We start from the raw sequence: 19,889 nt of genomic DNA, 5'->3' as shown, positions 1-19,889 counted from the left end.
GGGCCTTCCCATCGTAGCAGGGCACCCAGAGAAATCTCGGATCCTCACCCCTAGAGGCGGGCTCCAAGCTTCTCAAACGGGAGCTATTGGACCGGAAGCCGCCGAAGTGACCTTTCTGGCGGAGACCTGCGCCAACGCTTGAGCTCGGTGCAAAGTCCTCAAGCCACCCCGAGGGACAACCTCCGAGATCGTCTAAACTCTCAAAGAGGAAACCCGGTGGGAAACGGCAGCCGTGCTCGCCCAAGGGAAGACCTGTTCGAGGTACGTGACAGCAAGAATGTCCCATATAACCTATCTCAAGATAGGAGGGACAATAACCCGCCAAACGTGTACAATGGATCCGAAGCTGTTGAACAGCCCCGGAACAACCAAGGAATTCAGGACAAAACCCTTGAGCGCCTGGCTCAGATGGAGGAGAAAATGAGGAAGCTCCTGTCAGAGAAAGAAAAAGACGAATATGATTCAGGGGACGAACTTGAGCTCTTCGCCCCTAGCATAGCGGCGACGGCGTATCCACCTGGATTTCGCATGCCGCACTTGTCCAAATTCAATGGAGATGGGGATCTGTCAGATCATCTGGGTATGTTCAATACCTTGATGATGGCCCACAACATCAGCCCCGAGCTGAGATGTTTAATATTTCCCTCCACCTTGACTGGGTCGGCCAGACAGTGGTTAAAACAGAGTAAGAAACAGTCAATCAGCTCATTGAAAACTTTCTCTACGGACTTCAAGAGAGCATTCCAAGCTTCCCAGGCTGCCCGCGTCAAGGCCGACATCCTGGCCAATGTAAGGCAACAACCCGACAAGCCTCTGAAGGCTTACCTTAGCAGATTCGCAAACGTTGCTGCTCGGGCCAGAGACACCAATGACAACTCTAATCTCATGGCTTTGAGGACTGGAATCCTCGTTGGAGGGGGACTCTGGAACGAGATACAAAGGAAGGGGGTCAGCTCCGTAAAAGAATTCCTAAATAGGGCCTAGGGGTGGATCAACCTGGAGGAGGCGCAAGCCTCAGCTGTAGGAACCAGCCAGGTCCCTGAGCAGCCCGCTGGAGTGGGAACCGAGGTCGTGACAGCGACCCAGACCGTTACACAAAATAACCAGTTTGGTGGAGGCAAGAGAAAGGGGAGCAGCGAGGGCAACCAGCACGACCCAAAGAAGAACAAATCCGTAGAAAAATTTAAGCCGGTCTACGCGACCTATACGGAGCTCACCCACTCTAGGGAGAACATCTTCCTATCAAATTCTGCTGGTCTCCCCTGGAAGAAGCCTGAGCCGTTAAAGCACCAAAAGGGAAAGTGAGACCCTTCCAAGTTTTGCCGGTTCCACAACGACGTTGGCCACAATACAGATGAATGTAGACACCTGAAGGATGAGATCGAAACTCTCATCAGAGCCGGACCCTTGGCTCAGTATGCGCGGAACAGGGTTCCCGCAAGCCGTCCAGCCTCGGAAGTCCCGGTTAGTCAGCCTGGGTCTCGGACAGATCAGGACGTCCCTCCTCCAGTGATGGGAGGAGAGATCTCCACAATCTCGAGAGGTCCTCATTTTGGCTGGCTCAAGCAGAGGTGCCCAAAAGAGGTACATCAACAAACTTAAGGCTCATAATGGAGTGGAGTTCGTCCCCGAGCAGCATCTGCCAAAGCAGCAATGATTGGAAAGGCAACCAATCATTTTTAATGAAGAAGATGCCAGCCACCTCCAGTTCCCTCATAACGACCCTCTGGTCGTAGCAGTGCAGCTCGCTAATCGGAGGGTTAGGAGAGTGCTGGTCAATATTGGGAGCTCGGTAAACCTTCTATTCCGGACCACGCTGGAGAAGATGGGTTTATCTGTCACCGAGCTGAAAGCAACCTCCATGATGCTTTATGGATTCTCTGGAGAAGGATCGGCGGCAATAGGAACGATCGAGCTGGTGATCACCTTGGGAGAGGGACCTCGGACAGTCTCAAAACTCCTCGATTTCGTGGTCATCGATTGTCCCGTCGCATACAATGCCATTTTGGGTCAACCTACACTTATAGCTTTCGAAGCCATTACCTCCATCCGCCACCTCGCGCTGAAATTCCCTTCTTCCACGGGGATATGCACGGTCCGTGGCGATCAACTTGCTACCAGGGAATGCTACAACATTTCCATGAAGGGAAAATTAAAATCCGGGCAGTTAACGATGATCGTCCAAGGTGGAGAAGAGGAATCTCAGGAACCTTTGCCTTATCCTAAGATTGAAAAACCTCAGAACGCCGAAGGGGAAAATATCGTCATGAGTCATGATATTGACCCCAGAGTAGGGGAGGATAAGTCCGAGCTCCAAGCTATCGAAGAGCTCGAGGGGGTAAATATCGATCCACAGAATCTCTCACGGATGGTTAAGCTCGGGAAAAACCTCTGTGGCAAGAGGAAGGCAGAGCTGATCAAGTTCCTGCAGGAGAACCTGGATGTGTTCGCATGGTCACATGAGGACATGGTGGGAATCAGTCCAAGCGTCATCATGCACACCCTTCATTTGGATAAGAGCATTCCTGCGAAGTCCTAGAAACAGAGGCGCCTGGGAACAACTCGAGCAGAAGCCTTGGAAGAGGAAGTAGCCCCGCTCAAAAAGTGCGGCTTTATCCACAAAGGTAAGTTCCCGATCTGGATTGCCCATCCTGTGTTGGTCCCGAAGCCCAACGGGAAATGGCGAACCTGCATCGACTTCTCCGATCTGAACAAAGCTTGCCCCAAAGACTGTTTTACCTTGCCAATGATCGACCAATTGGTAGACGCCACGGCGGGGCACGAGCTCATGTCCTTTATGGATGCGTACTCGGATTATAATAAGATCACCATGAATTAAGCAGACCAGGAGCACACTAGCTTCATGACCCCAACTAACGTCTATTGTTACAAGGTCATGCCGTTCGGGCTGAAGAACGCCGGTGCTACATACCAGAGATTGGTGAACAGGATGTTTGCCAACTAGATCGGGAAGGACATGGAAGTGTACGTTGATGACATGCTGGTCAAGTCAAAAACTGCCGATAACCATGTTTCCGACCTGGAGGAATGCTTCAAGATACTAAGAGAGTACGGCATGAGGCTTAACCCGCAGAAGTGCACTTTCGGGTCATCTGGAAAATTCCTGGGTTTCATTGTCAACACTAGAGGAATTGAGGCAAACCTCGATAAGATCAGGTCGTTGCTCGAGCTGCCCTCACCTCGGTCGTGAAAGGACGTTCAAGGCCTGACAGGAAGGGTGGCAGCCCTTAATCATTTATCTCTAAATCTACCGACAAGTGTCTGCCATTCTACAACCTACTCCGGGGGAATAAGAAGTTCGAATGGACAGAGGAGTGCGAACGTGCCTTTCTCGACTTGAAAACACATCTAGCCGAGCCGCCTGTATTGTCCAAACCAACGGCAGGAAAGCCTCTTTTCCTTTACCTAGCTGTCACAGAAGATGCAGCTAGTGCCGTATTGGTTCGAGAAGAGGACCGAGTTCAAAAACCAGTCTATTACATCAGCAAGAGGCTTCTCGGAGCTGAGTCCCGATATCCGTTGATGGAAAAGATGGTGTTCTGTCTCATCACGGCCTCCCGAAAGCTTAGGTCTTATTTCCAATCCTACTCAATACACGTCATAACCGATCAACCTTTAAGGCAGGTTTTGCAAAAACCTGAAGCATCAGGACGTCTGTTGAAATGGGCTATTGAGCTCAGCCAGTTCGAGATTTTATACACTCTGCGAACTGCAATAAAAAGCCAGGCCCTGGCTGATTTTGTGGCAGAATGCACAGGATTCCGGGAAGATCCTGTGGAAGATTTACCCCAGGTCACCTCGGCCCAGGCGTCATGGAAGATCTTCGTAGATGGCTCATCTAATGAGAACAGCTCCGGGGCTGGAACCATTTTGATATCCCCAGAAGGACATAGATTCCACTCGGTGCTGAGATTCGGATTCAAGGCATCCAACAACGAGGCCGAATACGGAGCTTTACTGGCCGGGCTAAGGGTGGCCAAGGAGCTGAAGGCCAGCTCCGTTTAGTGTTTCAGCGATTCCCAGCTTGTGGTAAACCAGGTGCTAGGTGAATATCGAGCACGGGGAACCAAGATGGCTGCTTACCTGGCCAAGGTAAAAGTCAAGTTGTCCGCATTCGAACGGGGCTCAGTCGAGCAGATACCTCGGGAGCAGAATGCACGCGCAGACGCCCTCACAGAGCTCGCTACCTCCGGGGAGACGGAGACTTTGGGGTTAGTACCAGTAGAGTTCTTGGAAAAACCAAGCATAGAAGTTGGGGCGGAGGTCGAGATGATCGACGCCAGACCGACCTGGATGACCCCCATCCTCGAATATCTCACCGAAGGAAAGTTACCGGAAGAGCGTAATGATGCAAGGCGGGTACTTTACCAAGCTCCAAGATATACGGTGGTAGATGGTCTATTATACTAACGTGGGCACTCCTTGCCTCTCCTACGATGTGTTTTGCCAGGCGAAGCAAAGACCATTTTGCAAGAAGTGCACGAGGGTTTTTGCGGAGATCACACTGGGGGGCAAAGCTTGGCCCTAAAGGTCTTAAGGCAAGGCTATTACTGGCCCACTCTGTCGAAGGATTCAGTCTCTTACGTCAAGAAATGTGACAAGTGCCAGCGATTCGCCTCAGTTTCCCGAGCTCCCCCAGTCGAGCTGAAGATGATCTCGTCCCCGTGGCCATTAGCGCTCTGGGGAATCGACCTGGTTGGTGCCCTCCCTACTGGAAAGGGAGGGGTCCGTTACGCGGTGGTGGCTATTGACTACTTCACCAAGTGGGCTGAGGCAGAACCCTTGGCAACAATCACTTCCAGGAGAGTCCTCGACTTCGTGGTCAAAAGCATTATCTGCCGGTTCGGGCTGCCAAAGAAAATCGTATCAGACAATGGAACGCAGTTTGACAGCGACCTCTTCACCAAATTCTGTGAGAGGTACGGCATTGTGAAAAGCTTCTCCTCCGTGGCCTACCCCCAGGCAAATGGGCAGGTCGAGGCCGTCAATAAGACACTAAAGGCGAGCCTTAAGAAGAGACTGGACGAGGCCAAGGGAGTCTGGCCAGAACAGCTCCCTCAGGTACTGTGGGCATACCGGACCTCGCATCGAACTCCTACGGGTCATACTCCTTTCTCCCTAGCTTTTGGGAGTGAGGCAGTCCTTCCTGTCAAGATAAAGGTATCTTCGCATAGAGTCCAGGCGTATGACCAGGACCACAATCATGAACTGCTTTGCGCGTCCCTCGACTTGATTGAGGAAAGACGAGAAGATTCGCAGCTCCAGCTCGTGCATTATCAACAAAAAATCACTCGTTATTTCAACTCAAAGGTCAAAAAGCGTGCCTTTAGCATTGGCCATCTGGTCCTCAGGAGAGTCTTTTTAGCCAGTAAAGATCCCAAAGATGGAGTATTGGGACCAAACTGGGAAGGGCCGTACCAAGTAACCGAGGTCATAAAGGAAGGAACCTACAAATTAGCTCGGCTTAATGGAGAAGCAGTCCCACGAACTTGGAACGCTATCCATTTGAAGAAATATTATCAATAATACCCTTGTAAGGCTTACTTAGAATTAAGCAATGAGAATTAAATATTTTTTCATTATTGTGTATATTTACGAATGTAATCTCAAGTAACCATGAAAGACCCTTTCCTAATTACTTGGGGGGCATATGGTGCCTGGATACAACCAGGTCACCTTAAAGACTTAGAAGTTGATTCAAATCGATTGATCGATGTTTTTTTTTAAAAAGCATGAGATATTGATAAAGGATTAACACGAACTAAGTCGTATCCTGGATATAACCAGGCCGTCCTAAAACTTAGAAGTTAGTTCAAATTGATTGATCGGTGTTTTTCTTAAAAAGCACAAGATATCAATCAAGAATTAACGCGAACTAAGTTTTCAAATTAACGTCCTGGATGTAACCAGGTCCTAAAACTTAGAAGTTAATTCAAATTGATTGATCGGTGTTTTTCTTAAAAAGCACAAGATATTAATCAAGAATTAACGCGAACTAAGTTTTCAAATTAACGTCCTGGATGTAACCAGGTCCTAAAACTTAGAAGTTAATTTTAATTGATTGATCGTTGTTTTTCTTAAAAAAGCACGAGGTATTAATAAAAAATTAACGTAAACTAAGTTTTTAAATTAATGTCCAGGATGCAACCAGGACTTGTCTTAGAAGTTGGTTCAAAATTGGTTAGCATGTTTTTTCCTAGAAAAGTGTAAAATATCAATCACAGCACCAACAAAAACTGAGACTATTACCAAAATGCATAGAGGCAAAAGGATGTAAATAAATTAGAAACAAAAAGTTGATAAAGCCAATTGTCTCGAGGTTAGAAAACCTCATACAAAGTTACAAAAAAAAAATGTTCGAATGGTAAAAAGAAAAGAAGTCCTAGGCCTCGCCAGGCTGCTCCGATGAGGTCACCACCTCGTCCTCTTGCTCGGCGGCTACAGAGGTCTCCCCGGCCTCGGAAGGCGCCTCTTGCTGAAGGCGAGCTTTGAAATTCTCCAGGAAGCTGTCCCATGCGTCCACCCCCAGAAAGGAGAAGTCACCATCTGAGTTATAGACCCAACAATGGTACAGCATAGCCTCCATGGAGGAGCTAGAGGCTGCCCTCTCCATCGCTAGGGCAGCCTCGTCCTCCTCGGCCTCAGCTTTCGCGGCGTCCAGTGCGGCTTGAGCGGCCCTGGCCTCCTCGAGCTCGGTCCTCGCGGTGGCTAGGGCGGCCTTGGTAGCCTCGGCCTCCTGCAACTTAGGTCGAAATGCGTCCAGCTCAGCCTGCACAGTCGCCAGGGCATCCTTGGCATCCTGTTCCTGCTTTTAGGAAGTCTTAATGGCAGCCAAAGTTTTCTAGTGCTCCCCCCTCATATCCTCAAGCTGAGCCCTAGATCAAGATATGCTCTGGTGGAGAGCCAAGGCACCCTGCAAGACCAAAAGATGATAAGGCAACTGCCTTAGAGGAAAAAACAAACATGCGATGCATAATGAGCAAGGGATACAAATGGCAAGGCCAACTTACCATGAGAGCCATCCCCAGCGAAGACTCAATCATGTTCTCCGGGCTCCTTGTCTCGATTGCCCGCAGGTCCCTCTCGGCGGCATTGTAGTAATGGTCCACGGTGTAGCTCGCCGTCTCGTAGACCGTCCCCCGAAAGACGTCGGGGATCTTCTCCAGAGCCCGGGGGTTCACTGGGACGTACACCTCGGGAGTTGTGGTTGACAAGGTCCCGGGGGGCACCTCCGTTTCCCGAGCAGGGGCGGGAGCTCGTGGGGGAGGCGGAGGCTGTTGGGTTTTATGCCCTTATAAAACCATGTCGGACATGTAGCACGATTTCATATTATCAATAAAAGTAGTAGAAATCATTTAGTTTGACAACTGTGTTGCTTGCTTGTTTTATTACATGATTATTGAAATAATACAAACATTTATAAAATCCCGAACATATGGATAGTTACAATTATAGTGACTAGGTCACAGTGGATTATAGTTGTAATTATATGTTCAAAAGAACGAGTCCTAAGATTAGATCATTGCATTGGATTTTCACTGATTAGGCAATCTACGATATGATCTACTTACCCATTCAGGGTGTGATGTCTTGTCCAAGGCTTCGACCAAGTAGATAAGATCGGATGTATTTAGTTACATCGGACTAGGACCAAATGCTGCTTTGAGCTTTATGCTGGCAAGGCACCAAATGCTGCAAAGCATCTTGGAGCAAGGCCTGATTATAAGTACACAAAAAAGGGGAGTGTTTCCAACTGCAAGGAGACTGGGAATTGGAACAAGATTGCCCAGAACTCAAGGCATATGGAACCCAAAATAATTAAATTTGTCTTGGATGCATGTGATTTTAGAGGATGATACTTCGGTTTTGGATCGCTGAATCACAATCTACTAAACATGGATGTACCTTTTTACACTTTTAGCATTGGGAAAGCCATGAAGGATAAATAGCCACGGCTTGGTATCCATCAAGGGTTGTTCGCATCAAACAAGGCAAAAGGATAAGCTTGAATGAATTTTGGAAATAAATTTATTATTTTAAGACAATGTTTATTTTATTCCGATTTTCAATAGAAATTTTAATTTAAGTTTTTCTTATTACATCAACAACAATTTGTAGTTACTTTCACAAGTAATAAAATCCTATTTCTTTAAATGGATGTGAATTGTGGGGTGGATGTATGAAAAGCAGGCTATACCTATTGCAACTAAATGAACCGTATGTTATAAATGATGAGTTGTTTAAGACAGCTAATTCTAGGACCGTTAAACGACAAAAGGTCAATAACGTTACAAATGACGTACCTTTGGAATTTTTCGCTTTGGTCATATTTGTTATGACAGGATTCAAAGACTAACAAAGGCTAGGCCTTTGAGGGAACTCACCTACGGTGACCTACCTGTTTGTGAACCTAGTCTCGAGGGCAGAATGACAAAGCGTCCATTCTCTATGATAGGAGAAAGGGCCAAAGAACCAATAGGGCTAGTATGTTCAAATGTCTGGGGACATATGAATGTTCAAGCGAGGGGTGGTTATGAGTATTTCGTCACCTTCATCGACGATTGCTTTAGAGACTCACGTAAGTACCTAAAGCATAGGAATTCTGCGAATTTGTTAAGAAGTTCAAAGAATTCATTGCTATGGCTTTAAAACCAAATTAGGTAAAACATTAAAGATCTTTCGATCTGATAGGGGTGGAGGATATTTGGATAATCAAAACCAAGATCATTTAATTGAACTTGAAGATTTGTTTAAAACAACTACCCCAAGGACTCCGCAACAGAATAGTGTGGATGAGCGGTGTGATATGCACGTTTATAAAAATGTGTGTTCTATGATAAGCTATTAAACTCTACCAACTTCAAACCCAGATCTTTTCTGGAGACATACTACCTAGACCGCATGTGATATATTTTTTTTTAAATGTTGTGTCGTCTCAAAAGTTGTCTCCAAGACACCACTAGAATTATGAAATGGTCGTGAACTTGGTTTACGTCATTATGGAATTTGGTGGTGTCATGTTTTTGTCATGAGGAAAAAGGTAGAAAGCTAGAACAATGAGCTGAGGGTTTGCTTGCTTGATGGCTATTCTAAAGGTACTCAGGGTGGTTTGTTTCATAGTCCAGTAGACAAGAAAGTGTTTGGCTCTACAAATGCTACTTTTCTGGATAACGACTACATAATGAATTTCAAGTCTCATAGAAAAATAGTATTAGATGGAAAAACGATAAACTATTGTTCCATCCTTACCGACGCAAGTCGATGAAAACAAGGTACATTTAGAAACCACTAATCCATGTCAGAAAGTTACGATGCCTCGTCATAGTGGGATGATTTCTTGTAACCCGGTACCTATGATATGGATAGTGAAACCCACAAGTTGGTTGGGGACACAATTAACAATGATTCGTTGGCCTTTAAATAGGCAATGGGTAAGTTTGAAAGGGATTTTTGACTTGAAGCCAAGTACCAGGTAATAAAGTTTAAGTACTCTTGATTTTTCTGAGATCTTGTAGATGTGCCATTGGACTTTAGGCCCATGGGGTACAAGAGGATCTATAAGAAGAAGAGAGGAGCTGATAGAAAGGTCGAGACATTAAAGGCTCGACTCGTGGCAGAGAGAGAAATTTGACTTAGAGAAAACTTTTTCTCCAGTAACCATGTTAAAATTCATTAAGTATACTCTTATCCATAGCCACAACTCTTGATTAAGAGATAAGGCAAATGGAAATCAAAGAAGCAATTTTAATGGCTATCTTGATGAGACAATTAACATGCATCAATCAGAAGGATTTAAAGTAGTTGGACAAGAAATTCAACAAGCTAAGTAAGTCAATCTATGGACTTAAACAAGCTTCGCGCTCCTGGAACTTAAGGTTAAATGGAGACATTAAGACCTGAGTTTTTGAACAAAATGTAGTTGATCCTTGTGTTTGACAACTTAGGGAAAAGACATTGTGGTGTTTTGAATCCTTTATGTAGATGATATCTTATTCATTGGAAACAATGTTAAGAAATTTTCAAACATAAAGAACTGGCTAGAAACAAAATTCCATATTTCGTTGTAGCAAGTCGTGTTCTTGGTATCCAGAACATCAGGGAAATAAATAACTGAACTTTATCTCTAACTCAAGTGACCTACTTTAGTGAGGTGCTTGGTCATTACTCTGTAACAAATTCCGAGAAAGGATGTTTAGTGTCTTGACATGGAATTTATTTTTCTAAGTAGCAGTCTCCACAGACTCCTCAAGAGAAAGAAAAGATGTAACGAATTCCTTATGCATTTGAAATTAGAAGTCTAATGCATGCTATGTTGTGTGTTGTGATCGAAGATCTTCTATGCAGTGGGAGTGGTGAGCAAGTGTCAGTAAAACCTTGGAAATAAACAATAGATGGAAGTCGGTATCTTTGATGGACTAGAAACTATATGTTAGTCTTTTCAGGTGGATCTTTGTACCTGTTAGGCTACACATATTCAGATTTTAGACTGATGTTGATGACAAGAAGTCTACTTCTAAAAAATGTGTTTACTCTTGGGGGTGGAGCTATGATTTGGAGAAGCGTTAAGCTATCTGCCATTTTAGAATCCACTTTGGAGGCTGAGTACATAGATGCGTCTATGGCGGCTAAGGAAATAGTCTGGCTAAGGAGATCTATACGGAACTTGGTGTTATTCCAAAAATGGATAAACCACTCATTTTGTCTAGTGACAGTAATGAGGCAATAGCGAATTCGAAAGAACCTCGAAGCTACAAAAGAGCAAAGCATATAGAGAGAAAGTACCACATTATCGAGGATGTGTGGCGAAGGTGTGAAGTGAAGGTGATGAAGATAGCATTGTAAGGCAATCTTTCATATCCCTTTACAAAGATATAAGCAGAAAACATAATTGTGAAGCATGTAGAATGCATGGTTTTGAGAAACATGTCCCATTTGTTTTAAAAGGGCAAGTGGGAGTTTGTTGGGTTTTATGCCCTTATAAAACCATGTCGGACATGTAGCGCGATTTCATATTATCAATAAAAGTAGTAGAAATCATTTAGTTTGACAACTGTGTTGCTTGCTTGTTTTATTACATGATTATTGAAATAATACAAACATTTATAAAATCTCGAACATATGGATAGTTACAATTATAGTGACTAGGTTACAGTGGATTATAGTTGTAATTATTGTAGAGGTGATTTCCTACAATTGATTAGATGGGCACCAGCAACCTGTCAATAACAAAAAGAAGAGAGACGAGAGTTCAATTGGGAGCACCGGTGGGGTGTCAGCCAAAGGGACTCCGACGCTCAAGTCAGTCGGGTTGTAACGAGAGCTAATAGAAAGTAATAAAATTAAGATATAAATAGTCGAAATGATGATGGATGAAGGAGTCGTAAAATGGTCAGAGTGACGGTGGCGATGACGGAGGAGTCAAGCGACTAGGTCAGGTCCAATCAGACTGACTAATTAGTCTTGCTTGACTGGATTGCTCAGAAATAGAGTAGCCTTCGTTTCAATTAGAGAGTAAAGAAAGTTCAGTGATTATTTGATGCCTTTTCTCAACCTCTGATGGTCTTATTTATTGTCCTCCTCCTCGTTCCGTCCTCCTCCGTCTTTCTCCTTCGCTTGACTCGCTCCAAGTGGTTTTATTCCGAGATTCTTGGCGAACGTGATGGGAGCCTTGACTGTTTCAAGGTCCCTGGCTGACTGAGTGTATCCGAATTCGGGTCCGGGTATGGTTTTGGGTAATTGGATGGTACTTTGTATATGCGAGCCTATTTTACATGGGCTTTGGGCCTTCTTGGCTAGTTAGATAGCTTATTGGGCTGACTGACTGCTTGCGCGCGGGCCTGGTTGGCCGACCGGCTGCTTGGGCCGACTGGATGCTTGGGCCGAACGGCCTTCTGGCCTAGTGGTCCACGGGGTGGCCCTGAGGCATGGCCGAGTGGGTCACATGTTGGCCGACTGAATGGGCTGCACGAGCCGAGTGTTCCTCCGGGAAGGCCGAGTGTTTCGTTGGCATGGCTGATTGCTCCCCCGAGTGCTTTACCGGGGTGGCCGAGTGCTTTGTCGGCATGGCCGAGTGCTCCTCCGGGTGGGCCGAGTGCTTCGCCTGGGTGGCCGAGTGACTCGTGTGTTTGGGCCGAGTGGTCTGCCGAGGAGGTAGTGTGTCCGGGGGAGATGGCCGAGTGGGCCTAGTGCGCTCAATGTGAATTTTCATTTGTCTCTGAGACTTTAAGTGTCCTTAGGAAGTTAAATCCTTTTTGGTAGGGCCACCTGATGGTTGACACTTGGCACTAATCGGGTGGATTTGTGTGCCTATATAAGGGTGGTTTGTTTTTACTATTGCATTCATTTGAGGAAGGCTTGGAGAGGAGGTGCAAGGTGTGGAGTAAAAGAGCTTCTCAAGAGGTAAGTTTTCTCTCATTTGTTTTCCTTTCAATGTCCTTATGCATGTTCTTTGTGTTCTTCGTGTTCTTCATGTTCTTCGTGCTAGGTTAGTTTATTCAACTGTTATTTTTGTTTGATCCTGTAGATTTTCTGTTTGCGTTTGATCTGATTGCAATGGTGGCATATGAATTTCTGTTGTTTAGGCGTATGTCTAATTCATGTGTTTCTGTTCCTTGAGCTGAGTGGTATGTCTGACTGATTAGTAGAGACTTATAGGCTGACTGCTGTTTAACTGAATACTTTGTAATCTAATTTGATATAGTAGTCTGTTTTGCCTCGTTTAATCATATGTTTTTTATGTTTGGTCCGTCTGACTGATTGATTGATGAGTCGTCCAGCGCTTCTTGATTGTGTATCGAGCTAAATATTCTTCATGTCTTTTTTGTGTTCCTTAAGGCTTAGCTGTTGTTTTGCTCTAGGTGATCAGCTCATTATGTCTACAAGTAGGTGTGATAGTCACGCTGATTCAGTCTGTCGACTGTCTTGTTCGTTTAGTGAAGAAGATTTTAGTTCTCTCTTTCAAAGTTCTGCTGAGATGGTTGATTGCAACCGAATTACAGTAGTAGAATTGGGGGGTCGTCCTTTAGGTGATGTTACTGGAAGGGGAATAGATTCTAACGAACCTATTGATGGTGGTATGCCGGGTTCTGGTAGTATGCTTAGTTCTAATCCTAGGTCTTCCATAAGTTTAGGTGAGTTGACCTATCTTCGTCGTCATTATGAGATCCCTGATACCATCAGTCTGCATGCTCCTGCTAAGGCGGAGCGGCCTGACTGGCACTTACCTGGTTGGGTGTGTCTGTATGAACTTCCCTTCAAAGAAGGGCTTCGGTTTCCCATCCCCCGATTAGTCGTTGAGTTGTGTGAGTACCACGAGATTTCGCCCGGACAACTAATGCCAAATTCATGGCGGATTTTGATGTCTCTCGAAGTCCTTTGTGAAAGGCACAAGATAACACTTGGGGTGGCTGACTTGTTGAGAGCTTACTACTTGAAGGCACACCTTAATGACAAAGGTAGGTACCAGTTAACAACTAGGGGGAAGGACCCTCCTTTAATTATTAGTTTGAAGAGTGGAGATAAGAGGTGGAAGGACCGTTACTTCTTCGTCCCTTTCGTCTCGTTGGGGTTACCTGCTGATAGTAGGATACCTTGTTCATGGTCTCCTGCATGTGAGTCTTTTATGCTTGCCTACTAATCCGTTTCCTTGCATATACATGTTGTTGTTGTTTTTATTTTATTTTGTGTGCTGATACTTCTATCATTTTGCAGGTAGGCTTCGAGTTGAGTACCTTTGGGATTCGAGGGAGTCTTCTGGTCGACTTAAGAGTATTCTTGCTATTCCTGAGGCGGAGCGTGAGTGGAGTGATTTGCTGTCTGAATCGAGTCTTCGTCAGAGTTCTTTGTGGCGCTCTGTTGAAAAACTCCCTGAAGGTATTCCTCTTCTACAGAGTCCTGATAATCCTCGTGTTGTGTTTATCAAGAGAAGTTTAGAAGTCTTGGGATATACTCCCAATTTTTTGACTGAATTGACGACAAGTGAGCGGTTGTTTGCAGACGTAGCTATGTCCCGACCCTTTACACTTCCTCTAACCGGTTCCAATGCCTTGGAACGTTTGCGTCAAGCAAAGAAATCGTCCGTTGGGAGCTCAGAAGCTGATAGAGAGGTTGTTGTGCCTCCGGCTGATCCCCCTGTTTTGACGCGGAGTCAGACGAAAAAAAAGAAGAAGGCTGTGCGGGATGATTCTTCCGACCCATTTAGCGACACCGTTGCCCTTTCGTTCCCTTCCAATGCTGCGGCCTATAGTGAGATTGGGCCTCACTTAGGAGAGATTGATAAGTTGTTGTGGCCCGAAGATGATCACAGAATGGAGCAGGTTGGTACGGATGGGTCAATTGATACCACTGTTTCTCATTTGTTCCAGGTACGAATATTTCATTTAGTTTTGTTTGTGCCGACTAGCTGATTTCTCTTGTTGTCTTACATTTTCTTTTTTATGTGTCAGGGTTTGCAAGGGGTCATTTGGCTGAAGAAGAAAATCAAGTCCTTAATGGCAACTCTAAAGGAAGTAAGGAGTCAGAGAAATGATCTTCGGGGTGAAGTTAGTCGGCTGAAAGATTCCAAGAAGGAGTCTGATCAACTCATAGCTGATTTGAAGGCTCAACTAGAATCCAAGGAAGCTGATGTCGAGAAGCTGAGAGTGACTCTTGGTCAAGTTGATGATTTGAAAGCCGAGGTTGCTTCGTTGGAGAATCGGATGTTGGTCATTGGGCTGGAGGCTGAGATCCAATGCCGTGGCGTAATGGCTAGTGAGTTTCGGGATGGTAAGGCTGATAGCTGGGATGTTCCCAAATACATTGCTGATCTTGAGGAATTGGAGAAGATGAGGGCTGAAGAGATAACCCGGGCCGAAGAGTTAGCCACTTCTTTTGGCATCATGACTACTAATGATCTGGTTGTGGATGACTGATTCCTCTTCTACTTGTGTTCATTGTCGTGGGATAACAGAGTTTGTCGGGCCTTTTCTAGTTGTAGTATGAACTTTTTCTTATGTAGTATTGTATCCTGATCTAACTGACCTAGTTTTGTTGTATTATGGCTTGTTGTAGCTTTTGTTAGTGTTGTTTAAGTTATTGTTCTGGTAGCTTTTGTAGTCCTTGTATCGGATGCTGATTGGCTGAATGACTTATGGAGTATTAGTGTCTTATTCCCCCAATCTAAGTATAAAGTGACTTAGTCAATTTATATTTAGATTTGTTATTGAACTATTCGTAGTATATATATAAAGAAAAAATGGTTGTGATAGGGGGCTGCGCTCCGTGGAGCTGCCTACATACCCTTTGCAGGGATCAAGCCCAAATGTAGTTCTGACACTTCCTGCATTATAAGTGTCAGTATGTTGCTCGAATGAAGATCTTGTGAGAATACTGATGAAAGAAAATGAAAGTAGACTGGGTTAAGTTAAGAGTGATACAGTCTCAAGTGGATAGCATTCCAGCTGTTGTTGATATCGCGTCCCTCCTTTGTTTGTAGCTTGTATGCTCCATGTCCGACTACCTTTGTGATGAGGTAGGGACCTTCCCATGTCGGGGCGAGCTTACCTGCTCCAGCTTCCTTAGTGTTCTGGAAGACTCTTCGTAGAACCCAATCTCCTACTTTGAATGTCCGAGTGCGGATGTTCTTGTTGTAATGTCTGGCTATGCTCTGTTGATAGGCTGAGACTCTTAAGAGTGCTTTGTCCCTTCTTTCGTCGATGGTGTCGAGTTCATGGCACATGTTTTCCCAATTTTCTTCGTCTGTAGTTAGCTCATATCTGGCTGTCGGAACTTCGCTCTCAGTTGGGATGACTGCCTCCATCCCGTAAGCTAATGAGAATGGTGTCTCCCCTGTCGCAGTCCTGGTTGTGGTTCGATAGGACCACAGGACTCCTGGCAACTCGTCAGCCCATCTTCCCTTAGCTTTTTCGAGGCGCTTCTTGATGTTGTTCATGATGGTCTTGTTGGATGACTCTGCCTGTCCATTTGCTTGGGGATACCTTGGTGTCGAGAAGCTGAGCTTGATGTTCCAGAACTTGCAGAAGTCTTGGAAGTCAAAACTGATGAATTGAGAACCATTGTCTGTCACAATTTCTTTTGGTACTCCGTACCTACAGATCACATTCTTCCAAATGAAACCCTTTACTTCTTTGTCTCGGACTTGGTGGAATGAGTCTGCTTCGATCCACTTGCTGAAGTAGTCGGTCACTGCAAGCATGTACATTTTCTGTCCTGGTGCGGTTGGAAGCTTGCCTACTATATCCATCCCCCATTTCATGAATGGCCAAGGGGACGTGATTGAGATGAGACGCTCCGGAGGTTGGTGGGATATCTGAGCGAACCGTTGGCATTTGTCGCATCGTCTGGCATAGTCAGAGGCATCAGCTCGCATGGTTGGCCAGTAGTAGCCTTGTGTTAGGGCACGGTGCGCCAAGCTTCGTCCTCCAGAGTGGTTGCCGCACTCTCCTTCATGCAACTCAGCCAGTACGTATTTGGCCTCTGCAGGGTTAATGCATTTCAAATATGGACCAGAAAATGAACGTTTATATAGTTTACCTTGTATAATAGTGAAGCGGGCTGACTGAGCCTTGACCCGACGTGCTTCGTTCTTATCTTCGGGAAGTATGTCATGTTCTAAGTACTCGACTATTGAAGTCATCCATGTTCGGTTGTTGGAGATGTCATTAACTTGCTCTTCTTCATCTTTCCAGACAGCTGGCCATTGGAGATATACTACAGGTATTGTCTTGGGGTCGGTTGTCTGGATGGAGGATCCAAGGTTTGCTAATGCATCTGCATGGCTGTTCTCCCCTCTTGGTACTTGGTTGATAGTGAACTCGTCGAAGACTGACTGCAACTCTTTAGTCTTGTTGAGGTAGGCAGTCATCTTGTTATCCCGGGCCTGGTAGCTACCTTGCATTTGGTTGACTACCAATTGAGAATCACTGAAGACCACGATCTTTTTTATTCCCATGTCTTTGGCTAGTCCGAGTCCTGCTATCATTGCTTCGTATTCAGCTTCATTGTTGGTAGCTTTGAACCCGCATCGGACTGCTTGTTCGATTATGTCACCTTGGGGTGAAGTCAGGACGAGTCCGAGTCCACTTCCTCTGGTGTTACTTGAGCCGTCTACTTGCAACTTCCAGATTCCGACTGATTGTCCCTCGGTCAGACAACAAAGTTCTTTTTCTGCCTGCACATGCATGTTAGGTGTAAAATCTGCAATGAAATCAGCTAATACCTGAGATTTGAGGGAAGTTCGTGGCTTGTATGTTACTTCGTACTCGCTGAGCTCTACCGCCCACTTGGTAAGTCTGCCTGACAATTCTGGTTTATGGAGGATTGTTTTGAGTGGGAAGGTGGTCAAGACCGTTATTGGATGGCACTGGAAGTATGGGCGTAGCTTCCTTGCTGCGTGGATGAGTGCTAGTGCAAGCTTCTCCAGCTGGCTATATCGGGTTTCTGCATTAAGCAAAGCTTTGCTTACATAGTAGACTGGAGACTGCTTGCCTTCCTCTTCCCGGACTAGGGCTGCGCTAACTGCCGTCTCGGATACTGCTAGATAGATGAATAATGTCTCATTGTCTTTTGGCTTTGAGAGGAGAGGCGGGCTGGTCAGGTACTGTTTTAGCTGGCCCAGTGCCTCTTCGCATTCAGCTGTCCACTCGAAGGTTTTTGATTTCCTTAGCGTGTTGAAGAAGTGGTGACATCGTTCTGAAGACTTTGAGATGAATCGGCTGAGTGCTGCAATGCGTCCAGTTAGTTTCTGTACGTCTTTTATGCACGTTGGGGAAAGAATCCTTTGGATTGACTCTATCTGTGCTGGGTTTGCCTCGATTCCCCTTTGGGTTACAAGGTACCCAAGGAACTTTCCTGCAGTCACACCAAAAGAACATTTAGTTGGATTCAGTTTCATATTATATTTCCTGAGAATGTCAAAAGATTGTTTTAAATGGTTGATATGGTCCTCTGCAATGAGGGATTTGACGAGCATGTCGTCAATGTAGACTTCCATCGTCTTCCCCAGTAATCCGGCAAACATCTTGTTGACTAGTCTCTGATATGTTGCTCCTGCGTTCTTCAATCCGAATGGCATGACCTTGTAGCAGAATATGCCTAAGTTGGTCATGAAGGCTGTCTTTTCCTGGTCGTCTGGATGCATCAGGATCTGGTTGTATCCTGAGTATGCGTCCATGAAGCTTAGGAGTTCATGACCGGCTGTGGCGTCTACTAGCATGTCTATGTGCGGTAATGGGAACGAGTCTTTTGGACACGCCTTGTTGAGGTCTGTGAAGTCAATGCAAACTCGCCATTTGCCATTCTTTTTTTTCACAATGACTACGTTAGCCAACCAGTCGGGATAATGCACCTCCCTCACGAACCCATTATCAATAAGCTTTTGAACTTCTTCGTTAATGGCTTTGTTCCTTTCAGGGGCAAATTTTCTTCTTTTTTGCTTCCTTGGTGGGTAGTCTGGATCAACCTGCAATTTATGGACAATTATTTTGGGGTCAATTCCAGTCATGTCCGCATGGGACCAAGCAAAACAATCATAATGGGCAGATAAAAAGTCAATGAGCTTAGTTCTGATGTCAGGATCCAATCGTGATCCGATTTGGACTTTGTGATCTGGAAAGTCCGGATGTATCTGGACTTCGTCCAACTCCTCCATGTCTGGTTGGTTCAACTGGGAGTCAGTCAGTCTGTCTTCCTGTAATTGCTATAACTGAGCGGGTTTGGGTTTCATGGTAGTCTGGTAACACGCTCTCGAATCTTTCTGTTGGCCTTTAATTTCTTTTACTCCCCACTTAGTTGGGAACCTTAAAACTTGGTGGTATGTTGAAGGGACTGCCTCCATTTCATGTATCCATGGTCGTCCCAGTATCACGTTGTAAGCAGACGGAGAGTCTACTACCAGGAATCTTGTGCATAGATTGACTCCTTCGGCATAGACAGGTAGCTCGATCTCTCCTAGTGTGTTCTTTTGTTCTCCACTGAAACCGATGAGGATTGTAGTCTTCTTTATAATCTTTGATTCATCTATCCCCATTTCCCTGAGAGCACTTAAAAATAAAATGTTAGCTGAACTACCATTATCAATAAGTATACGTTTAGTAAGACAATTAGCAATGTAAAGTGCAATGACAAGAGCATCATGATGTGGGTTGAGGAGTCTGGTTGACTCTGTTGTTGAGAAACTGATGGTTTGAGCTGGTAGGTTGATGGTATTCTTCTCTGTCTCGTCGGACTCTCCTTTGACCCAGTTGGTTTGCCTGGCATGTCTTTTGGCTGCTGAATGGGTGACTCCGCTTACCTCAGAGCCACCAGTTATTACGTTCACCGTCCGTTCATGAGTAGGTGGTTTCGGCGGGGTTACTTCTCTTCGGACGACTGACCTGTCTGCCTTCTGCTGGAATGTTCTTTTGCCTTTGTCTGTAAGTAAGTCAGTCAGGTGACCACGCTTTAACAGGTTGGATACTTCGAGTTTTAAGGCAATGCACTCATCCGTTCGGTGACCGTGGTCATTGTGGAATTCACACCATTTTGCTTTGTCTCGCTGGTCAGACGGAGTCCTCATCCTTTCCGGCCATTTCACTTTGTCTCCGAGTCCTTTCAGTACGCCAACGACTTCAGCTGGTGAAATTGAAAGATTGTATTCTGGTATCTTTGGTCCATCTCGCAGACGTGTCTCGGACGACCGGTTGTACTCCCTCCTTCTGTTCTCTGATCTGTTGGGATACGGGTATGGCTCGGATCGTCTATCACTCTGCCGTCTGCCTGCCCTCGAGTCTCTTCGAGTGTCTTTCCTCGGAGAAGAGTGATAATAGTTAACTTCATCCTCCTCCCACTTGATCTGTGCCCAGGCTTTGGCGAGAACATCTTCCATCGTCTTG

General features: G+C 45.5%; 1 protein-coding gene across 4 annotated transcripts; it reads left to right on the top strand.

Moving 5' to 3' along the window:
• The first annotated feature begins 12,313 nt into the window (after positions 1-12,313).
• Positions 12,314-15,231, top strand: LOC133782519 (uncharacterized). 4 transcript variants are annotated; one of them, XM_062221842.1, is made up of 4 exons: positions 12,314-12,420; positions 12,879-13,631; positions 13,732-14,384; positions 14,466-15,231. In XM_062221842.1, the coding sequence occupies exons 2-4, from the start codon at positions 12,893-12,895 to the stop codon at positions 14,928-14,930; spliced, it is 1,857 nt and encodes a 618-aa protein (XP_062077826.1). In that variant the 5' UTR covers positions 12,314-12,420; positions 12,879-12,892; the 3' UTR covers positions 14,931-15,231. The 4 variants fall into 4 exon arrangements, with proteins under 4 accessions (XP_062077826.1, XP_062077825.1, XP_062077828.1 ...); XM_062221841.1 differs by lacking the exon at positions 12,314-12,420 and adding an exon at positions 12,452-12,505; XM_062221844.1 differs by lacking the exon at positions 12,314-12,420 and having other exon boundaries at positions 12,512-13,631; positions 13,732-13,893; positions 14,017-14,384.
• The last annotated feature ends 4,658 nt before the right edge of the window (positions 15,232-19,889 follow it).

This window comes from Humulus lupulus, chromosome 6, assembly GCF_963169125.1.
Source record: "Humulus lupulus chromosome 6, drHumLupu1.1, whole genome shotgun sequence".
Lineage (NCBI taxonomy): Eukaryota > Viridiplantae > Streptophyta > Magnoliopsida > Rosales > Cannabaceae > Humulus > Humulus lupulus.
The sequence above is the reverse complement of the archived record's forward strand: the minus strand, read 5'-3'. Positions and strand labels throughout refer to the sequence as shown.

Coding starts and splice junctions, on each gene's coding strand:
- LOC133782519 (XM_062221840.1), top strand. CDS start 12,833: ATGTCTTTTTTGTGTTCCTTAAGGCTTAGCTGTTGTTTTGCTCTAGGT. Junction 13,632..13,731: donor TTGTTCATGGTCTCCTGCAT/GTGAGTCTTTTA, acceptor ATCATTTTGCAG/GTAGGCTTCGAGTTGAGTAC. Junction 14,385..14,465: donor CTGTTTCTCATTTGTTCCAG/GTACGAATATTT, acceptor TTTATGTGTCAG/GGTTTGCAAGGGGTCATTTG.